At 33.9% G+C, this 21,748-nt stretch overlaps 2 protein-coding genes across 3 annotated transcripts in view; one reads left to right on the forward strand and one right to left on the reverse strand.

Moving 5' to 3' along the window:
- LOC132699568 (uncharacterized) overlaps positions 1-21,748 on the forward strand; it is a 106,540-nt gene that overhangs the window by 13,588 nt on the left and 71,204 nt on the right. For both annotated transcript variants that reach the window (XR_009618519.1, XM_060666359.1), the window contains exon 2: positions 16,147-16,209. Coding sequence is in view for 1 of the 2 variants with exons in the window: in XM_060666359.1 (XP_060522342.1) it covers positions 16,149-16,209 (61 nt within the window). In the remaining variant the exon portion in view is untranslated. The remainder of the gene's footprint in view (positions 1-16,146; positions 16,210-21,748) is intronic.
- LOC132699586 (uncharacterized) lies at positions 234-7,416 on the reverse strand. The gene is made up of 8 exons (XM_060666385.1): positions 7,216-7,416; positions 4,899-5,069; positions 3,972-4,399; positions 1,871-3,515; positions 1,086-1,720; positions 844-965; positions 415-795; positions 234-316 (listed from the first exon to the last, which is right to left on the reverse strand). The coding sequence occupies exons 1-8, from the start codon at positions 7,414-7,416 to the stop codon at positions 234-236; spliced, it is 3,666 nt and encodes a 1,221-aa protein (XP_060522368.1).

Here is a 21,748-nt window from a genome sequence, read left to right on the forward strand (position 1 = left end):
ACGTGAGTTTAAAATGGCCTCTATTTGACACAACAAAGTAGAAAAATCCTCATAAGTCAAATTTGCCTTGCCCACAGCTCTTTTTAAATGGTATTTCACACTTTTTACCCCTGACTCCCATAAACCCCCAAAATGAGGCGAATATGCCGGAATAAAAGACCAATTAACTCCTTCTGTCGCAATCAATGTCTTTAAACTGACATGATTATTACGCAAAAATTTTCCCAACTCTCTCAGTTCTGTCTGAGCACCCACAAAATTTTTGCCATTGTCTGAAAACATTTTTTCTGGTTTGCCCCTCCTAGACACGAATTTCCTGAAAGTTGCAACAAATGCTTGCGTAGACAGACTTGTTACAGCCTCTAAATGTATTGCAAAAACAAATAAACAAACAAACATACCCCTTGTACAAACGCGTGCCCCGTCCCAAAGCTATTTTAAAATTGAACGGCCCTGTATAATCAACCCCTGTGGTATTGAATGGAAATTGTGGAATCACTCGTGACTTAGGTAGGTTTCCCATCTGTATTTCAAAGGACCTAGGTTGAACCTTCGAATACACAACACATTCATGCACCACCTTTCTCACAACATTTCTGCCCTTTAGTGGCCAATAAATTTCCCTTAATGAACTGAGCACTAATTGAGGGCCTGCATGCAGTAGTCTCAAATGCTCTGCCTTAACAATCAATTTTGTACATGGATGTTTTGGGTCTAACACAATTGGGAATTTTTTGTCATATTTAAATTCTGAAAGCGCTAGTCTTCCGCCTACTCTGATTAAGCCGTCGACGTCTAGAAACGGATTTAAATTTGACAATCAACCCTTTTTTATCTTCTCACCGGTCTCCAAGATTTTCTGCTCATTTTCGAAACATTCATCTTGTGATAACTTTATTAACATTTTTTCATACTCTTGGAGTTCCTTCACTGTCAAATTCTTTGATTCGTGACTATCCAATTTTCTGCAACGTGCCGTAAACCTTAAGCAATATGCAAATACACTTTTCAATTTTGTCCAACTGGAATATCTGGAAAAAATCTCTAGACTATTCTTCTCTGTATTCAAAAAAGCTTTTACTTGCTTCCTCCTTTCTGGAAGTTCCTCTAAAGATACATTAACACCCTGATTTGGAAAGAAATCTTGTGACAACCATTGTGGACCTTCAAACCACAATTTATTTCCACACAACTTGGAAGGAAAAAGTCCCCGAGATACTAAGTCTGCGGGGTTTTCTTCTGACCGCACATAATGCCAATTGTCTTGATCCGTCATAGACTGAATTTGAGATACTCTATTTGCGACAAACGCTTGCAATTGATTTGCTGGTGATTTTATCCAACTTAATGTTACTGTAGAATCGCTCCACAAAAACAGTTTCCTGAAATTTAACGTCATGGAAGTTTGTACTTCTTTTATCAACCTTGAAAGTAATAATGCACCTGACAATTCCAATTTCGGTATAGTTAGTGCCTTTATCGGGGCAACTTTACTTTTTGCACACAATAAGCGAACGACTACACTTCCATCCTTCGTGACAATTCTGACATAGACACATGCTCCAAACGCTTCTTGTGCAGCATCACAAAATCCATGAAGTTCGATGTCCTCTGAATTGTTGCTACCTACATGTCTTGGAATATGCAGCATGTTTAATTTCACCATTTCTTGCTTAAATTGTTTCCACTCTTGGGCAATATTGGTCGGTACTTCATCGTCCTAATCCAACTTGAGAATCCACAATCTTTGTAAAATAATTTTGGGAATGACGACACATGGGCTGACTAACCCAAGTGGATCGAACAGCTGGGCAATTTCTGACAGAATCTTCCGTTTTGTGGTACTTGAATTACTTGAAAATTCCCTCACCCTGTAGGTAAAGACATCTGCCTGACAGTCCCAATACAATCCCAAAGTTTTGTGTTGATGCTCTCCTAGATTAAGAGTTTGTAATTCTGCCTTGGGCCTTACTCCAAATTGTTCCAAGAACTCTTTCTTGTTCGAACTGAACTTTCTGAGCTCAAACCCACCAGATTTTAAAACCTCACAAACACCCTTACATATCTGAAGTGCCTCTTGAATCGACGAGGCCCCGGATATCAAATCGTCAACGTAGAAGTCCTTGCCAATTACCTTTGAAATCTGCGTTTGTTCGCAATTTTTTGCCAGTTCTTGCAAACACCTTACCGCTAAAAATGGACTTGAGGTTAATCCAAACGTCACCGTGTTTAAATTGTAGACCTTGACTTCTTCTGCTGGATTTTCTCTCCACAGTATCCTTTGTAAATGGCGTTGATCTTCCCTAACCCATACTTGTCGGTACATTTTGGCGATATCTGCGCAGAATGCTACTTCATGTTGTCTAAACCTCAACAAAATTGAAATGATATCCTCTTGATTTCTTGGCCCCGAAAATTGCAAATCGTTAAGTGACACACCCGAGTCTGATTGTGCAGAGCCGTCATACACAACCCTTAACCTTGTTGTAGAACTTCCTTCATTTTTCACAGCATGATGTGGTAAGTAATAACACCTTTCATTCGTGATGTCCTCACTTACTTGAGTCATGTGACCTACTTGTTCATACTCTCTCATGTATTCACAATAATCTACATGTAGTTGCTTGTCCCTGGCAAATTTCCTCTCCAAAGAGTAAAATCTCATCAATGCCATCTCTCGAGAATCTCCCAACTTTTCAATACTCATTTTCAATGGGATTGCAACAACAAATCGACCATCCTGATCACGTCTTGTTGTTGACACAAACAAATTTTCACAATCAACTTCATCCCGTGTCATTCCCTCGATTTGACCTCCACCTGGCTCTTCTAGTTCCCAAAACTTGGCCAGTTGGTCTTGTACCTCTGTACCGATACTTAGGTTGCACACCGTTTTCTTAGATTTGACTCGAGATCCTTGTCCACTGATACAGCCCGCTACTACCCATCCTAACCAAGTGTTTTGTAAGACAGGTTTGTTTTCCCCTAATTCGATTCTTCCTACTCTTATGAGTTTCCAGAACACACCTGCACCAATTAACATATCCACTTCATCAGGCAAATGAAATTCACTGTTTGCTAGACAAATATTTCCTGGAAGATTTATTGGTCCTAACTCAATTTCACACAAAGGAATCTCATCACTAATTTTCGGAATGATTAAACAACTGATAGGAATTTTGAAATCACCTTTCTGAGAACTGATTTCTACTTCACACCGTTTCGAAATCTTTTCAGTGTTTTGACCAATCCCAACCACACACACATTCGCATCTTTTGTTTTTAACTGAAGTCTGTCACACATTTTTTCAGTGATAAAATTGCTCATTGAAGCTGAATCTAACAAAACATTGCAATGATGCACATTGCCACTCACATCTTTTATTTTGACAATCGCTGTAGAAAGTAACACCTGACCTTGAGTCCCACAATTTCTACTCGATAGCGCCACAGAGGTTTTACTTCCTTCCTTTGAAGACGCTTCTACAGCCTTTTGTACGTCAGCAATTGGGGCACTTTCAACACAGGTTCAGTTTGGCGTTGGTTATAAAAATGTAATAGAACATTATGCCCTAAACCACACTGCGAACATTTTTTCCCTTGACAATTAAAACTAAAATGCTTGTTCGAAAAACAACACATGCATAATTTGTTTCGTTTTATTTGCGCAGTTCTCTGGCTGGTTGTTAGCTCCAAAAATTTCTTACACTCGCTGATGTCATGACCGCTTTTACAAATAACACACTTGCTTTTTTCAACCCCAGCAACAAAAACCCTTTGTTTTTGCCCGGTTAAATTTTCCTTCAATTTTGTCCGGGAATTGTTTTCCAAGGTCTCTAACAAGTCATGCACGGCTTTTTAGAAATTGCTTAAAATCTTTTAACTCAGACATCAGGCATTTTATTTTAAAAGATTCCCACTCCTTTAATGTTACGCGATCAAGTTTAGTGCCTAAATGATACAAAATTAACGTGTCCCAAAATTTTACAGGTTCTCCCAAATTTTCCAAGGCTCGTAAGTTCCTGTCTACGTTATCAATTAAATTTCTCAAACTTGAAGAAGATTCATATTTTATGGGCTGTATATCGTAAATCCCCGTAATATGATTCTGCACCAAAATACGCTTGTTGTCATATCTTTTGCACAAAATGTCCCACGCGATCTCATAATTTGGAGCGCTAAATTCTAATGACTGAATTACCTCCTTTGCTGGAGCCTCAAGTGATGCACGCAAATAGTGAAACTTTTGAATGTAGCCAATCGACTTATTCTTGTGAATTAAACTATCAAACGTGTCTCTAAATTCCAACCACATTGAGTAGTTTCCAGCAGACGTTGGTAAGTTTATTAAAGGTAATCGTACACCCATCGTTTCAGTAGAATTTGGCAGTAAATTTTCCTGAAAAATGACAGAGTTGGAATCCGAATGCGTAATATTTTGCAAACACTCATTTTTGTTGTTCGTATCATTAAAATCACCCAAAATATTTTTTGCCTTTGCGACAATATTGTAAAATTCTGTTTGGAAAATTTCCCTTTCATTAAATTGGCTCTCTAAATCTGTTTCCGAACATAATGACTCAATTTCACTTTGATATTGTTCAAAAATATCTAATAACTCGATTATTTTCTCTGTTCTAAATTGCAATTGCATAAACACTTCTTTTTCTGAAGATGCGCTTTCAGTTTGCACATTGAAATTTGTTAAATACCTTTTAAATTGAGATAAGCTCGCTTTTACACTAGCTCGCTTTCTAATTAATTGGTTTAATTGCTCAGCCATTTTGCTGACTTTTTACACACAAAATAGAGACCACAAACTACAAAATCCAACAAAGGTTTGAAAAGGATCGACTTACAGGTTAACGGCGACTTTTTTTTTTAAGTCCGGCCCTTACTGTCTCGTCCTCCGTCGCGTCGTAGCAACGCTGCGTGATCGTACGGCCCGCACGTGCAATTTCCAACGCCGCGCCGCGCTCGCCGATAAACTCCACGGCACCGCACCGACGACCTTCAAACAATGCTTTGTGCACCGCGCCGCTCCGTCTTGTCTCAGCTGCGCTTTTTTGCTTGCCGGCGTTCGTTTACGGACACGTAAACGTTTCCCTCACAATTTTCACATGTTTCTTCAATAATACAAGCGTTTCCTCAATCACTTAATATTTATTGAATTTTGCTTTTCTATAAATGGACTGTATCTCACTTTGTGGCGACGTCGCGACCCATGCCGTGAACGTCTACCCCGTAACGCTACAAAATTGTTACTCGCCTAGCAGAAACGTAGACCTTGCCGGTTTGGCGTACAACGCCCTGTTGTCACATTGACTGAAATGTCCGGCATGTTTAAGATACACAAATTAAAAAGAAATTCACATAATTTTGAACTCAACAATTATATTATATTATAATCGGTCTTCAGGCGACTTAGACCACGGTGCACCAATATAATATATAATAATAATAATAATTCCGAACGATTTCTTATTCCACCTGGAGTGCAGAGGGATCAACACTGGGCCCGCTACCATTATTATCATTTATAAATGACTTAGAACAAGGCATTAATCAATTTCAATAATTTGTTAGATTTTAATGTCAAAAAGTTTAACTCTATTTCATTTACGTATGTACAGGGTGAGCCAGATATAGAGTACATTACCTCACAGGTTTCAAAAGTCATGAGAAAATGGAAAATACAAAAGTAGTGAAGATTTTAGGGTGGCTCAAAAAAACTTTTTTTTTAAATTGTTTAACTTTTTATTAACAATAACACATACCTAAACCTAACAGTTTTTGCAATATTTATTTTTTTACAAAAAAAAATAACGTCATATTTTGCAACGGAATTTTACTTATTTTTATTCAAATTTTATTTTAAATTCAAATGTATATATATATATATATATATATATATATATATATATATATATATATATATATATATATATATATATATATATATTATATTTTTTTCTGAAAGATCTTACAAAAATCTATAACTTTCATTGAGTATGTCATAAACCTATTTTTAATACTTTGCGATTTACTTTAACTTTTCCAATATTTGTCCTTCTTTCTGTATTATTAAAATTTGGCTTGGTAAAATTATTAACAAACAGCGCTCTGTTAAGATAAATAAATGAACAAAAGAAAGAACTTTGTTAGAGCCGTATTTAAAGCAACAGACAACTAGCACTAGAATGAATTTTCAATTTTTAAAATTTTTTGAATTTCTCGATGGTAACGCGGGGGAGCTTCATATTGCTGAAACCACATTTGTTATCAACTTCATGAAAAAGGTCAGTTAAATCATTTTGCAAGAAGTTTGAATATCTAGACCCGTTAAGTGGTTTACAAAAAATATGTCCAATGTCTTTAAAGTGTTTTATTCCACACCACACATTAAGTGACCAATGGCATTTGTTTTGCACTTCCCGTTCACAGAAGCTTCTAGAAGTTAATTTTTATTACTCAATATATTGGAACCTTGTATTATATTTATTCATTTATTTATTTACAAGCCCAAAGGCTAACCAACAGGCAGATAAGGCTGGCCAATTACAGGATAGCGCATATTAAACATAAGATTACAAAAGAAACACAACTGGATATTTCCTAAGCTAATAGGCAGTAAGTAATTAAAAGAATGTTAAAAATTTTATATACGTTTCTTTTAAACATCTATAAGCGGAGAGTTTAAGAAATAGTCAGATCTGTCTCTTTGTATAGAAAAAGTTACGGTAGTGCGCCCTCTATAAGGACTAGCATTTCTAAAAACTGTAGATTATTTTCATATGAAAAGTAGTGTCTGTCTTTTTTTGGACACTCTTTATCCGAACGAGATACTTATGACAGGTCGGATTCCATACAGTGGATGAGTATTCCAAGATAAATCTGATGACGCTGTTATCAATTAAAATGATTTGTGATTACTAAAGCCTGTGGTACTTTAAGCCTGTTAAATCAGAGTCCAGTACGATGCCGAAATCTTTAACTTAAGTAACTCTCTTAAGTTTTAATTTTAAGATAATAATAGATTCTTTTTTTCTTGTAAACTGTATTATTCTGCGAATCAGGGTGTTGTTGAAAAAAGTTTCAAATATCAAATATAAAAATATTGAGAAATAAGTGTAACCCTTGAGGGACTCCAGACTTTATGTTCGCATAAAGCGACTATTCGCAGTTCAAAACCACAAACTGAGTTCTATGGGTTACGTAACTTTGCAACAAACAGAGTAAGTTGCCTTGTACACCAAAATCTCCAAGCTTCTTTACCAAAGAGGGACGATGAACCTTGTCAAAAGCCTGAGAAAAGTTAGAGTACACGGGACAGGTCTCAAAGCCATTGTACATAGAAAGTTTAATATTATGGATAAAAGGAATTGGTTTGTAAGTACCGTCTCTTGTGAAATCCATGTTGATTCACGTCTATGTCATTTTTTAGCATGAAAAATAAATTGCTTCATGGCTAAACGACTTAGGACTTAGGAGGTACAATTTGTGCAACTTTCTAACTTTTTGGAAATGTGCCCTGTGCTAAACATTTATTAAAAATGATATTGAGAGGCGTTGCCGAAGTTGAACAATATTTTAAAATCTGCGAAGGTATGCCATCAGACCATGGTCCCTTTTTTGGATCTAAAGCCTAATTTTTCCGAAAAATTGTAGATATCGACAATCCTACCTGAGTAACTAGACGAAGTATAGGACTATTATTCGGCTCGAACACGCCACTAAAGTAGTTATAAAATAATCTAATCTTCTTCTTAAGGTACCAACTCCATTCAATGAAGATCGGCAACTATATTGGCAAATTCGTTTCGATCTTGCGCACTCCTCAGCAATGTGTGGGAGTCTAGCCCTGTCCAATCCCTCACGTTCTTTAACCATGAGCCTGGTCTCCGCCCCGGCCCTCGTCTGCCCTGAATTTTGCCTTCTATTATAAGTTTTAGAAATGCATACTTATTGCCCCTCATGATGTGTCCGAGGTAAGCCGTTTTCCTTTTTTTAATGATGTTTATGAGGTCCCGTTCTTTGTTCATTCTTAGTAATAGCTCTTCGTTATTTACATGGTCAGTCCAGGGTATTCTCAGCATACGTCGATAAACCCACATTTCTAACGCCTCTAATTTGTTTAGCGTACTAGTCTTTAGCGTCCACGACTCGACCCCATACAATAGCACAGAAAACACATAGCATTTAACGAAATTATACCGGATTTGGGTGTTAAGGCTTTTGTCACTTAGCAAGTTTCGCATTTTCAAAAATGTTGCTCTGACCATTTCTATTCTTGTTCTTATTTCCACATCAGGATTTAGATCTTCACCAACCAACCCAAATATCAAAATTTCTGCACTTTTGAAATAACTGTCCCGCGTATTCTTATCTCCAGAGGCTGGTTCGGGGTTCGGCTTATTACCATCGTTTTTGTCTTTTTTGTATTTATTTGTAGCCCCATGCGGTCACTTACGGTTGTTATTTTATTATGAGGACGTTCGGGACTGTCAGCAATTATAACGGTGTCGTCCGCATACCTTAAATTATTTATTAGTCTTCCGTTTACTCTAATGCCGTCTTCCAGTTCTCTCAATACTTGCCGAAATATTGCTTGTGGCATAACCCCCGTTTTTTAAATGCTGTTAAAGAACTGGACTACGATTTTTAAGTTTTCTTTCTTGATAAGCTTGATTAACTCTGGATAGATATTATCTGGGCCAGCCGCTTTCCGGGTTTTAAGACCATCTAAGGCTTTTTCAACTTCGCCCGCGATTATTTCTGGTCCTTGTTCTAGTTGGATCTGATTGTCATAGAAATAGTGATTGTCATCAAAAATGTCTGATACATATTTTACCCAGACTTCTTCTTCTTTTTCGTGGTTTGTTGCCAGTTTGCCTTCTTCATCTAAGATTTTTATGTGGAGCTGTTGTTTTCTGCTTCGGGTAATTTCTTTTATTGTGAATGTTAAATGCGTTGTGTTTTGTAATAAGTTCCTCCATCGCCTGACACTTCACCTTCATCCAGGACTCCTTAGCTGCCCTAATTTTGCGTCTAATAATGCACTGTGTTTCTTTATATTTCTGCAAATGAGTTTGTTTGAATCCTTTGCGCTTATTCATTAAGAGTAATATTTCGTCGGTCATCCATGTTTTATGCGGTCGCTTGTTGTTTGTTGTCGCTAATTGTTCTTGGGTTTCCAGCAGAGAGACCTTGAGCTGCTCCCAGATGTCCTCTACTTTATTTACATTTACACTCTCCCTATTTTGTATATTGTGTGGTTGTCGGATTTCACTTAGTCTTTTATTTAGCTGATCTGATACTGCCTGTCGTTGTTGTTCATCTCTTAGGTGGTCCAAGTCTGGCTTTCTGGAGGACTTCTTTTTGAGCTTCTTGAGCCTCAATCTGATCTTGGCGATGACTGGGTTATGGTCTGAGCCAACATCTGCCCCTGGGTAAGTTTTAACACTAAGAATACTGTTTCTGAATCTCTTGGAGGCTAATATAAAGTCAATTTGATTTCGAACAGGGCGATCGGGTGCGTCCTGTGGCGACCTCCAAGTATACAGACGTCTTGTTGGTAATTTGAACCATGAGTTGGAGACAAATAATTTCTCTTCCTGGCAGAATTGAACTAATCTATCTCCTCTTTTGTTTCTTTCTCCCAGTCCGTGTTGTCCTACGACATCCTGGCTTTTTCCTTAGCCTACTTTGGCATTAAAATCTCCCAAAATAAGGGTGACCTCATCATACTTGCTGTAGGATAGAAGTTGTTTTATTTCCGAATAAAATGTTTGAATTTCTCTTTCGGTCTTATCAGCGGTTGGGGCATATACTTGAATAATGTTTGGATTTTTAGGTTTTGCATTCAATTGTTTCATCATGGCTCTATCAGAGAGGGGCATGAAGTTGAGCAAGGACGAGCTCGTTTTTGAGTTCAGAATAATAACCACCCCATTGGGGTGCTTAGCATCATCGTTGCCGGCGTGTAATACTATTGAATCGCCGACCTTTGTTTTTCCGCTGGTGGGAGATCTTGTTTCGCTGACACCCATGATGTCCACGTTTAGTCTGTCCATCTCTTGTTTTATATTGTATATCTTCCCCGGTGTGTACATACTCTTAACGTTCCACGTACCTATATTAAGCGGTGCTGTACAGTCTGTTTTAATAACGTTTAATGCCACGGATTAGGGGCCATTGTATTTACTTTCATCTTGCCATAAGTTTTTCTTGAGATATCCTTTGGTATCCTTAATACAGTGGTTTCTCCTTGCCTTCTGCATTCCGCTGCCGTTGACTATCTTTAGTTCATCCGCCTTTAGGAGCAATTTCTTGCTCCTAGGACAAGAGAGTGCCCCAAGCCCTGCTTGCTCTTCCACCCTCCATAGAGGCTGTTGGCAATGCTGAGGTGGCCTGGTTATTCCGGCAGACATTCGGTCGTCAGAGCCTCGTTTGTTGTCTGGCAGGGTGCAACGGATGTTGACATTTGGGTTGGCTTGAACTATACTCTACGACTATACTCGCCATCACCCCTTACACCCCAAATAATTAAATAATAATATTTATTGGCAAAAAAATATTTTTGCAGTAGAGGATCTATAAGGGGCAAATACTGCCCGTACATAGGTGGGCCCCAAAATAACTTACAACTACTTACAAAAGCTCACAACTACTTACTATTGGTTGTGAGTTGCACGCCGATTACACAATCTTTTTTATAATTTTCATTTTATTTTTACTAATCTAATGTTTTCTTTAACTTTTTTAAGCACTTTTTTGTCGACATTGAGTTTTATCAGTTCATTAGGTTACAATATTTCACTGCATAATATATATAGCTTCTTAGTCCAAGAGCCAATTGGTGTCGCGGTATAATAACACTTTTATTACGAGTGATCCTTTGATTTTGTATATATTCATTTTTTAATTCACTTTATTGATATACTATTGAATTCACTCAAAACGCTTGATTCATACTCAATGATCTACCTGCATCTAGTTCTTTTACTCCAATAATTTTAAGAATACGCTTCTGAAGCCGATCCAGCGGGTTAAACGATGAACAGTAGAGACCTACCCAGCCTATAACCGCATACACATTAACACTATTTAAAAGACCATAATAAATTTGTAATAACTGCTTTCTTGTTAGTATTTCCTTATGTCTGTAAAAACATATAGTGTTAGCGACGTAACTCTTTTCGGACTCACACCATTAATCTTGATTTTAAAATGTTGTGGAACAAAGTCTCTATAGTTTTTCCAAAAATAGACTTGTCTGTGTTGAGTACTAGTTTATTTTGATAGAGCCAGGAGTATATATGAGTTGAGGACATGGCTATGGAAAGTTCGAGCCATGAATTTGTTTTCACTGGTATCATTGTTTCAGTAGTATTTCCAAAATCATTTATATATATAATGAACAGTATTGGTCCAAGTATTTAGCCCTGAGGTATTCCAACATTTGTTTGAACTTGCTGACTTTTAATACCATTAACCCTTACAACTTGGCATCTACCTTTGAAATAACTTGCTATCAAGGTCAAACTTACACCCTTTATTCCAATATTTTGCAATTTAGACAGTAGTATAAAAAATGTACAACTGTCGGTAGGCTAATACTTAAGTTTTATGAACAGATTTGTTCTCTTAGTTTTTTTTTTTACTTCGTCGCACGGTATTGACTTAAAAATAAAAATCATTTTATCTGCATGCTGTCATATTAACGATGTTACGATGAATGATGAATGAAAAAAATCAAGAAATTAAATTTCTTAAGAAATGATTGGGGATTGTAAGAGTAATGTTTATTTTAAGAGAAATCAGTAGCGTACAATCAATATCTGTCAAAATAGAGAGGTAAAATTCCGTAGGTCTCCTCTGGTGGTTTTTAAAAAAGAACGTGTGCGCTAAATTTCATTAAAATATATAATATGGTTTAGATATTAAAAGGAAATATTTTATTTTTGAAAATTTTACCACACTGTATCTCAAAAGTTAAGACGTTTAAGACATATGTTCATATGAAGTTTTCGTAGTTATCTATGTCACAGAGAAAGGGACACACATAAATACCTGACTAGAAATAAAGATCAATTAAAATTGAATGCATACAATTATTGCAGTTATAAAAAATATGCAGGATGTCTTACTTTCAATATATTGCAGATCAGAATATTGAAAGTGATTCTGATAACAGAGGCATACGGAGTATTTTTCGAAGACTTAGAGTGTGCAAGCATTTCATGCACGTTTTAAATTAATATTAAATTATCTGTGTTTATTTTATTCCTATGTTTTAAAAATTTGAAAAATTGTGCTGTATTTAATACATTTTTTTATTTTTTTTTTCTTTGCTTTTTAACTTGTCCAACACATATATTTGTCATTTATATGGATGAATAAAACATCATTATTATTATTATTATTATTATTAAATCGTACTTCGGGAATTCGTGTTAGTCGGTTAGTATTAGGTCAAATACTAAATGTAAACACGGTAAGGCAAAAATATTTATTTTTCCAGTTTGTACGCCAAACACAATTATTTCCGAGGTGTAATGATGTAATGGAAATTCGTTCACTAAATAACTCAAACTTCCAACAGTTGAGGCTCGTTCATTATGTTAGCTGTTTCGAACTGCCGTCGCGGCGTGTACAAGTCCTCGCATCGTCCTCTCCTGTGTAATTTTATAGGCTGAAGGCCGGTCCTTTTCAACCTGTAAACCTCGCAATCAAATAAACACGCGTTCGAATAGGTTTTTGCGTTGGAACCACAAACTGGAAAGTAAATTCTGGGGCACACACATATCGGATTCCCCTCTTTGTCCCTGATATCTTGTAACACGCGGGAATTCACCAAGAGCGATCCCGCAATTATCAAGAACACAAGCCGGATCATGACGAATTGCTGTTACATTCGTGTGTCAGCCTGGAACGTTTTTGAAGTATAAACGAGTCTCGATGGTATTTTAAAATTTTCTAAATCTGCGTAAGCATTTAAATAAATAACATTCTTATCTTATCATTTAATTATTCGCAATATACCTTACCCAAGAAATATTTATATATAAAACTTTTGCCTGCGTAGGACCAAATGTTTCTAAAATACTTTATGCACGTTTGCTATTTGAGATTTCGATATATTCCTAACTTAGTATCACATCTTCATTCAAATGTCACAAGCGAATACCGCCAGTTTTTGTGAAAAAAATTAAGTTATCGTTTATTCCATTAAACTTACGTCAAGTAAGTTTGAAAGCTATTAAGCCACCATAAAAAAAAGTCTCGCTTTGCGGCTTCTTGCCTTAAAAGATTACATTGTTTTTCTATTAGACGCACACCGTGTTTGAAGTGCCTATGATGACCGCCGAAAAACAAAATCATCGCAAACTTTGGTAAATATCAAAATTTGTACCAATAATAGTGATTTACAATAATATTTTTATTGCAATATCCCGCGCACCCTGTATAATTGACAAGAACTGTAAATCAAAAAATTGTAGCTCTTGACACAGTTTACCATACTGATTTAACCAAATTATCTTATGTTTTTTTCGTTTTTCACTTACAGCCAATAATTTACCCACAAAAATGGAAATTTTTTTGCTTTCTTAGATTTTTTTGCCCAAGAACAATACACTCTGCATGAAATTTAAAAAATATTCGAGGTAGAGGTTAGAGCTCTGAATCTCCCACGTTTTCTGGTACATCAATTCTTCCAATAGAGTAAATGGTTTTCGAAAAAATAATACTTATTTAGAACAAATAATTTACTCTGGAAAAGAAGAATTTTCAAGGTCTTTTAGATTGTTGTCTATCATTGAAAAACCTTGTATATTATCGAAAAAATGCTTAAAATAGAGGTTGTAGTACCGGATCTCCCGCGTCTTTTGTTTCAAGAATTTTGCCTATCGGGTTAATAGTTTTTGAGACAATATTTTTTCTGGAAGACAAAATAACCCAAAAATCTTTTTCAATTTTTGAAAAAAATACTTCGTGATAATCGATGGCACCCAGTAATGTAATGTAAATGTAATTGTGAACTTCTACTTCTCCGCAAAATTTGAAGTCGATAGCTTCAAATTTAAGGCACTTCCTATATTTTTTAATATATCCCGGAATAAATTGAACACTCTGTACAATAGATGAAAACCTTAAATACTAAAGTTTTAGCTGTCCATACGAGCAATATGACCATGTAAAAGAAACTGACAACTGAAGCACAGCCTTCTAGTTATCGTCAATTACCATTATAAGGGGACTCCTATTTTCAGTTTTTTGCAAATACCGATCACATCCTGTATATCTGAAAATTATAAGGAATAAAAGTTTATAGAATTTAATCTCGCAGATCCTCTCGTTCAAAAATTGTTTCGATGGAGTTTTAGAGAAAAGATCTTTTTCTTAGAATCTTGCAAACGAGAATTTTTATTTTTTAAAAATACTACCCTACTCCACAGCCCCCTTAATTTCAACAGGTTTCGCCACGGAGCTAAGCTCCATATGTATGCCAAATTTGAAGTCGATAGCTTTCAATTTCGGGCACTTATCGTGTTTCATAGCGATGTCCAAAAAACAGTTGAAAATCGAAAAAAAAAAGATGGCCGCCGAGGTTTCATCTCCGCCCTTTTAAAAAAAATCTTATGCATCCCGTGGACTGTTAAAAATGATCAAAATTTGTACCGAAATTTCAGTCCCCTAGGACCTACCCTTACCGAGATATAAAATTTTTATACGAGTGTAGATTCTTTCGCGAAAAATGAATTTCATTCATTTTGCGAAAGCAACGAAGCTCTTGCAAAATATAAAAAACAAAACCGCTGTTAGTTGGAATTTCTATAAGCAAATGAAAAATCAAACTAATTTGGCAATCCAGTATGCAATTAAGGCCAATGTAAACAGCTCAAAAGTTTTCATAATAATAATGTACACTCTAAAAATAATTCAATTCTTTAACAGACAATTTTAAAAATCCCACCGATAAAGAACTTAATAACTTTTATTAAAGCAATCTAAAAAACTGAATTGCTTCTACCTTCTTTTTTTATACTGTTTCGGAGAGTGTGGTTAAAAACATTTGCTTAGCTACGGGAGCAGAGCACAATCCTCTCTTTTATTAAAAAGATGAATTCTTGTATTCTAGACGGTATTTTTTTCCTAGAAAATTGCTAAAATTTTACCAACTGCTAAAAAATAAAATATAGAAAGCTATAATGATTTGAGACTGATAAGTATCCTGCCTATTTTATCAGAGATGGTAGAAAAGATCTTAAATTTTTAAATAAAAAAACATTTAAGTGTATTTACAAATCTTCTGGATTCTTTGTTTGTCGGTTGTTGATGAATCGAACTTGCTGGCGTTTCGCCAGTCATCTTGTTGGCTTCTTCAGAGCATAAATGAAACTGGCTCCCATTTTACTCTTTCCCTGATTATATATTGTTTGAGGAGGGACATTAACATCGTCTCGGATGACTGATTCCCATATTGGTAAAAGGTAAAATTGATTTCTATAATTTTTTTCGTGGGTAGAAGAATTGATTGCATGCAAGAATTTTAGTGTTATCGAATAAAATTTGATGTCCGGTTTCGTGATTGTGTTGGGCAACTGTTGATGAGTTTATTTGTCGTAGTATTAAGACTCTTATTAATTAATTAGTTAATTACTTGTTACACTTCGCATTTTCAGCAGCATTAATCAACTATGGGAAATTGCAATTAATTAAGCAAATAATTTATTAATTCTTTATTTCATTAAATAATTGATTAACTATTAATTAATTAATTGAATCGCGTTTTAGATGATTTATGGTGTTTTCTGGGGTGTTTTCTGAATTAAAGTTTTTTGACATCCAGTTACTTTCGTAGCTCATAGGGTTCCCATATAGAAATGATCAGCGTCTAAAGAAAAAAATTTTGTTTTCTGTTCTCCGTTTTTGTCTGTAAATTGTTGGCGAAAAATAGTTTGGTCTAAGCAGTATGGTAAACTATGCCGACAGCTTTAATTTTCTACTACTTCCTAGTTGTACCCCTTTCTGGTAAATTATTTTAGATTCCGCTCACATACGTCGAATACTCCTTTTAACAAAATAGTAGACTAGCATAACTTTTTTATAATGTAGTCAATTCTATGCAATTTTTTATTACAGAAATGGCGAAATATTTTGGACTTGGGTACTGCTGCTTGCATCTTCAGTTACTTTGCTTCTCAGGTAAGTGTATTTAATTTTTTTCAACGTCTCCTTGTAACTTGATATTATTTCCTATCAAAAGAAAAGTTGTAAATCTCCTTGTCATTTACATATTTATGTAATAAACCTCATCTTAGTTAACTAACTAATCAAAGCTAACCAAGTCTATATTGGCACAGAATAGTGCAATCGGACATTCTAATGTAATTAGCAAAACAATTACAAAAAACGGAAACAGAGAATAGAAAGCATAAGCATGGATCCAGAATATTTTAAGAATACAAATAAATGTATATAATAATACATTTTCGCAATTTTCATGATTTTTATTTTTTGCTCTACTTTTATGTAGATATTGTTTATTTGCATGATTAACTAAAATCCCATACGTTGGTTTAATATCCGATGTGTGTTCAAAAAGTAAGACTTTTAAGTTTTATCAAAAAGTATTTATTTATTCATCAAAATTAATGTTTTTCCCCTCCAAAGTAATCCTCCTAGATATAATACACTTGTACCAACGTTTTTCACATCCTCAACGCACTTCTGGTATGGCTTTGAGTTCTTCCAGCGATTTTTTCGTTATCTTCTCAATCCTTCCAAACCTCCTTTCTTTCATGGGTTTTTTGAGTTCTGGAAACAGGAAAAAGTTGTAGGGGGCAATATCCGGTTAATATGTGGGCATGATTGTGGTTTTGTTTTTGGTCAAAAAGGGAGACACAAGCAACGATGACTCAGCAAGTGCATTATCGTGATGCAAAATCCATGGACGTTTTCTTCGTATTGCTTTTGCAAACGGTGCATAACTTCAAGTTAAATTTACTTCATTGACCGTACGCCCTTGTGGTAAGAACTCATCATGTACTACGTCACGATTTTGACAGCAGAAAATCGCTGATCACACACAACACGTCTAACGCTCCTGTCTCACAAAAAAAGTAAACATGCTAACTGGCTAAAACATATGTTTGGGACATGTGTAGCAACATACCAACGTACCAACATTCTTTAATGAGAATATGGACATTTAAAAGGCAGCACTTGCCCTGGATCACAAAGTTTTTCATTAAATTTTAGTTTTCATATAAATATATAAAATAGAAAAACCTCTCAAAAACTCAAAAAATAAAGTGGATTTTGTTCAGGTTTCTCTGTACCATTATTGAAATTAGTTAGACTTTTTCAGATTTTGTTAGGTTATTATAATTAAAGAGCGAAATAGTTGAAATGAAAACTCAAATTAAATCATAATGAGGATTTACGAAGTTTATTCTGCCCGTGTGCGAAACTTTTTTTAAAATGCAGTGCTATACTGTGTAAAAATTAATTTTTACTTCAAAGACGGCAGACGGAGAGGTATAGAGAAACTTGAATATAATTTGGTTAGTTTCTTTTCTAGAATTCGTAAATGATAGAATAGACATATAGTGGAGTTTTAAAAACGCAATAACCCTTGTTTCTAGAACTCCCGTACAACATATTAATTTTAAACCACCCTGTACGTTCAATTTAAAATCGTATACCAGCAGAAAATGCCCTAATCCTTGCATGATAGAGCACCTACTTTTACATCACCCCGTTTAATTTAAAGCAAATCTGTTGACCCGTTAGCTAGATACTTCTGCATTCAAGTGAAGCCTTTGTTTTATATTAATTAAGTTAGTGTTGATAGTTTCCTAAATACTATCCTCCGAGTCACCCACACATATTGCTGTACTGTGTCATCAATTAATTTAAATATGTATGATGTATATCTTTCTGACTTGTTTGGTATTTAATTTTACTTTTTAATTAATAATTAGTTAATAAAAAGTTATGAAATTAAATCAAAATATGATTTACGCATGTATAGCATTTACAGCGTTTATTCAAATATAGAGGTCACATTATGAAAGTAGTTCGGTAACCAAAAATAATACATTACTAAAGCCTTAGAAAATTTGACACATATCATATTTATGAAAAGATGATTACAAGACTACGTTCCTACTTTTTTACGAAATTTATCACTAAATAAAACTATATCACAGCTGCATATCATATCACCACATCATTTGTTAGTATGCACATTCTTCATATTGGACCATGAAGGCAATAATTAGTTCCGCGAAAATTAATGTGAAAGACCTGGTAAATTAAAAACAACAAAAAAAAACAATTAAAAAGAAGTGTTGACAAGTGTGCACCCTGGGCAATACCAGAAGCTATCTCTGAAGAAATATATGATATTGCGTGATAGTTTTTGTATCAGATTTATCTCTGTTTTCGAAAACAGGCGTGACAAAAGACTTTTTTCCAAGCAGTTGTGACAGTATTCAGTTATTAATTATAAATATTCCACAACACTTGCAACAGAACAAACTTTCAATTTTCTTAAAAAAATTACAAGTATACCATCATAAATTGAGTATACCGAGGCAATAATGACTATTAAACATGTCAACCAACTTCTCTGGAGAAAATCACGTAAATATTAGATTGTATAACGAAAAAATACCTAAAATTAAAACTCTGCAAAAAAGTTGATATATTCAAACCTGCTTTTTATTTTTTAAATTATGATCTCATAAATTTTCTACTGTCTACAAAGATTAAAATGAACTCTATGCAATTTTTGCGTCTTATACAGCGCATAGTAAGGCTGTCATATACAGGCCACAATATTCAACGATCGTGCTGTCAGCAAAGCGTGTTGGAGAATCCATTGATTTTAATATATCGTTAATACATGGAGCAAAACGAGAAAATCGAGAATCGCCTCTTGAAAAACGCCGTATCCAGCATCCTTTTCGGTTCTTTTAAGATAAAGTTTCTTTCGCCGAAAAATTCATCCCAAGTATTTTTCTTTACCTATCTACCTAATTTATAAAATAACTTTAAACATAAATATGTATTTATTTATATGTATATTAGGTACCCAAACGGTACCTACAAAATTACATGTTAAATTAAATAAGAAGAGTTCTAGGACAAAGATACAAAAAAGAATCACACAAACTATGTCTACCCAAAACTATGTATATAATATATATATATATATATATATATATATATATATATATATATATATATATATATATATATATATATATATATATATATATATATATATATATATATATATATATATATATATATATATATATATATATATATATATATATATATATATATATATATATATATATATATATATATATATATATATATATATATATATATATATATATATATATATATATATATATATATATATATATATATATATATATATATATATATATATATATATATATATATATATATATATATATATATATATATATATATATATATTCGAAAACATTTCGAACACTGGGTGTTTTCGGAGCGCGAGCATTGAAGATGCCAAGTGAGATTTTGGCGAAACGTCTGCAGGATTCCAGTCGGATGCAGGATTTGCAGGATTCCAGTCAGATGCAGGATTCCAGTCGGAGTTCAACGAGCGAACGGATGATATCCCGGAATATAGTGTCATCACATTTTTCCATTCATGAATCAATACGTGAGAATATATATATATATATATATATATATATATATATATATATATATATATATATATATATATATATATATATATATATATATATATATATATATATATATATATATATATATATATATATATATATATATATGTATAAAAAGTTTTTGGCCTCATATTTCCATATTTCCACTATTCTACAGAATGGACAATTTGCCCAAAATTAGTTCTTATATGGGGGACATGAATATATTGAGAATATTTGATGAAACATTGAAAAATTGTATCTGCTAGTCTATTAGTTAACGGGACAATATTATAGTACTCACGAGCAGGACTATTATCATGATTCTGAATTATGAAATGTTCCTTAAATGAGATAAATTTTAAATATACCGGTTGTAAAAATCGTTATCAAATCAAAAATGCAAAAAATAATTGCTTTTGAAATAAGTAGAAACAAGTCGGTAATGACGACAGAAAAACAATGGATAGTTAATTTTTCAAAGGAACTTCCACAGGCTACGGTATTACTTTTTATAAAACTTCTAGATTCCTCCTGCGTTGGTTTTTGTTGACTCGAACTAGCTGAAACTGAAACTGTTTCAGTCAACCTGGATGATGATGAACAGGATGATTGGCGAAACGTTAGCCAGATCGAGTCAACAAAAACGGACGCAGGTGGAATCCAGAAGGTTTACAATGGAAAGTTATTTATAAATTTTATAGTAAAAAAAAAAACTAATAAATGTCCACTTTTCAAGCTCAGATAGATGTAGGAAAATAGCAGGAGAAACTCTTTTCATGAGACTATCTGTGATGAAATCGTAACAGCGTCCAGGGTTAAATTTTTATAAAAAATATAATAGTAACAACCGCATGTGAAGATCTGTTATTGTTTCATAGTGTGCATTTTTGAAAAACTTTTTTTTGCTATAAAATATTTTATTTTCACCTTTTTTCACCACCACAACATGGAATTCAATAATTTAAATATATTTTTTCTAACTAATGATTTAATAGTTAACAGAGAAATCGTTATATATGTATATATATATATATATATATATATATATATATATATATATATATATATATATATATATATATATATATATATATATATATATATATATATGGTTAAAAAAATTGAAAGGGTATTAATATTAGTAACTAATGGAAGTATAATACCCAGGATGTTTTATTTGACTTTTTCATGAAAATTTCTATTTTTCATTATGACCCATCCCGTATGAACGATTCGAAGAATCCTCAAGGCAAATGTATGATAAACGATTGTACTACTTCATAAAATTGAATGATATTGCAGTTGTCGGAAGCGGCATCAAAAATATAAGGTATTAAACATAAGACAATTATTCAAAAGTTATTTGGATTTGTTATTTAAGACGAATAAAACCCAATATCATTATCTATAACAAACGACCAACAAAAAATAGTGTACGATCTAAAATCTACTGCTAACGGATCCGACTGTGTAAACTTAAAAATTATTCTTTGGTGTTGTCCACACATGTTAACTTTCCTTACGCACGTAGTAAACTATAGTCTAACATCTGGTGTTTTTCCATGCTCATCTAATGGTTCGCCCTCTGCCAAAATGCAGTAGTCCTTAGAAATTTAAAGATCTTCGTCCGGTCAAAATACAGTGTACCCTATCAAAAATATTAGAATGTGTCATCGAAAAACAGTTTCGAAAATTTTTGGACGACAAATATATTTTACCATCAAATCAAAGTGGTTTAAGGAAGAATTGTAGTTGTGAACACGATCGAATTCAACTTACAGCGGTTGTAGTATTAGACTTCACAAAAACTTTTGATACGATCAACCACCGTCTTCCAATAGCAATTCTAAAATACATAGTTTTATCTAATACACCTTTGAATCTTGTTCAGAGTTTTTGGTCAGGGAGAACCCAAACAATTAAACATAATAATCATCTTTCGCATTCTAGAAATATCCGGAGTAGCCTAGGGATCAATTTTAGGACCTCTGATTTATATTTGTTAC

Source organism: Cylas formicarius, unplaced genomic scaffold, assembly GCF_029955315.1.
Source record: "Cylas formicarius isolate icCylForm1 unplaced genomic scaffold, icCylForm1.1 PGA_scaffold_3__17_contigs__length_32017465, whole genome shotgun sequence".
NCBI lineage: Eukaryota > Metazoa > Arthropoda > Insecta > Coleoptera > Brentidae > Cylas > Cylas formicarius.

Bases quoted from the DNA above. Each gene is read 5' to 3' on its own strand.
- LOC132699586 (XM_060666385.1), bottom strand. From the start codon at position 7,416: ATGGATTTCACAAGAGACGGTACTTACAAACCAATTCCTTTTATCCAT. The intron at 4,400-4,898 runs GTAAGGGCCGGA...GTCATTTTTCAG, and splicing joins ACGCGACGGAGGACGAGACA to GAAAATTTACTGCCAAATTC. The intron at 796-843 runs GTGAGAAGATAA...ATCCGTTTCTAG, and splicing joins GCAGAAAATCTTGGAGACCG to ACGTCGACGGCTTAATCAGA.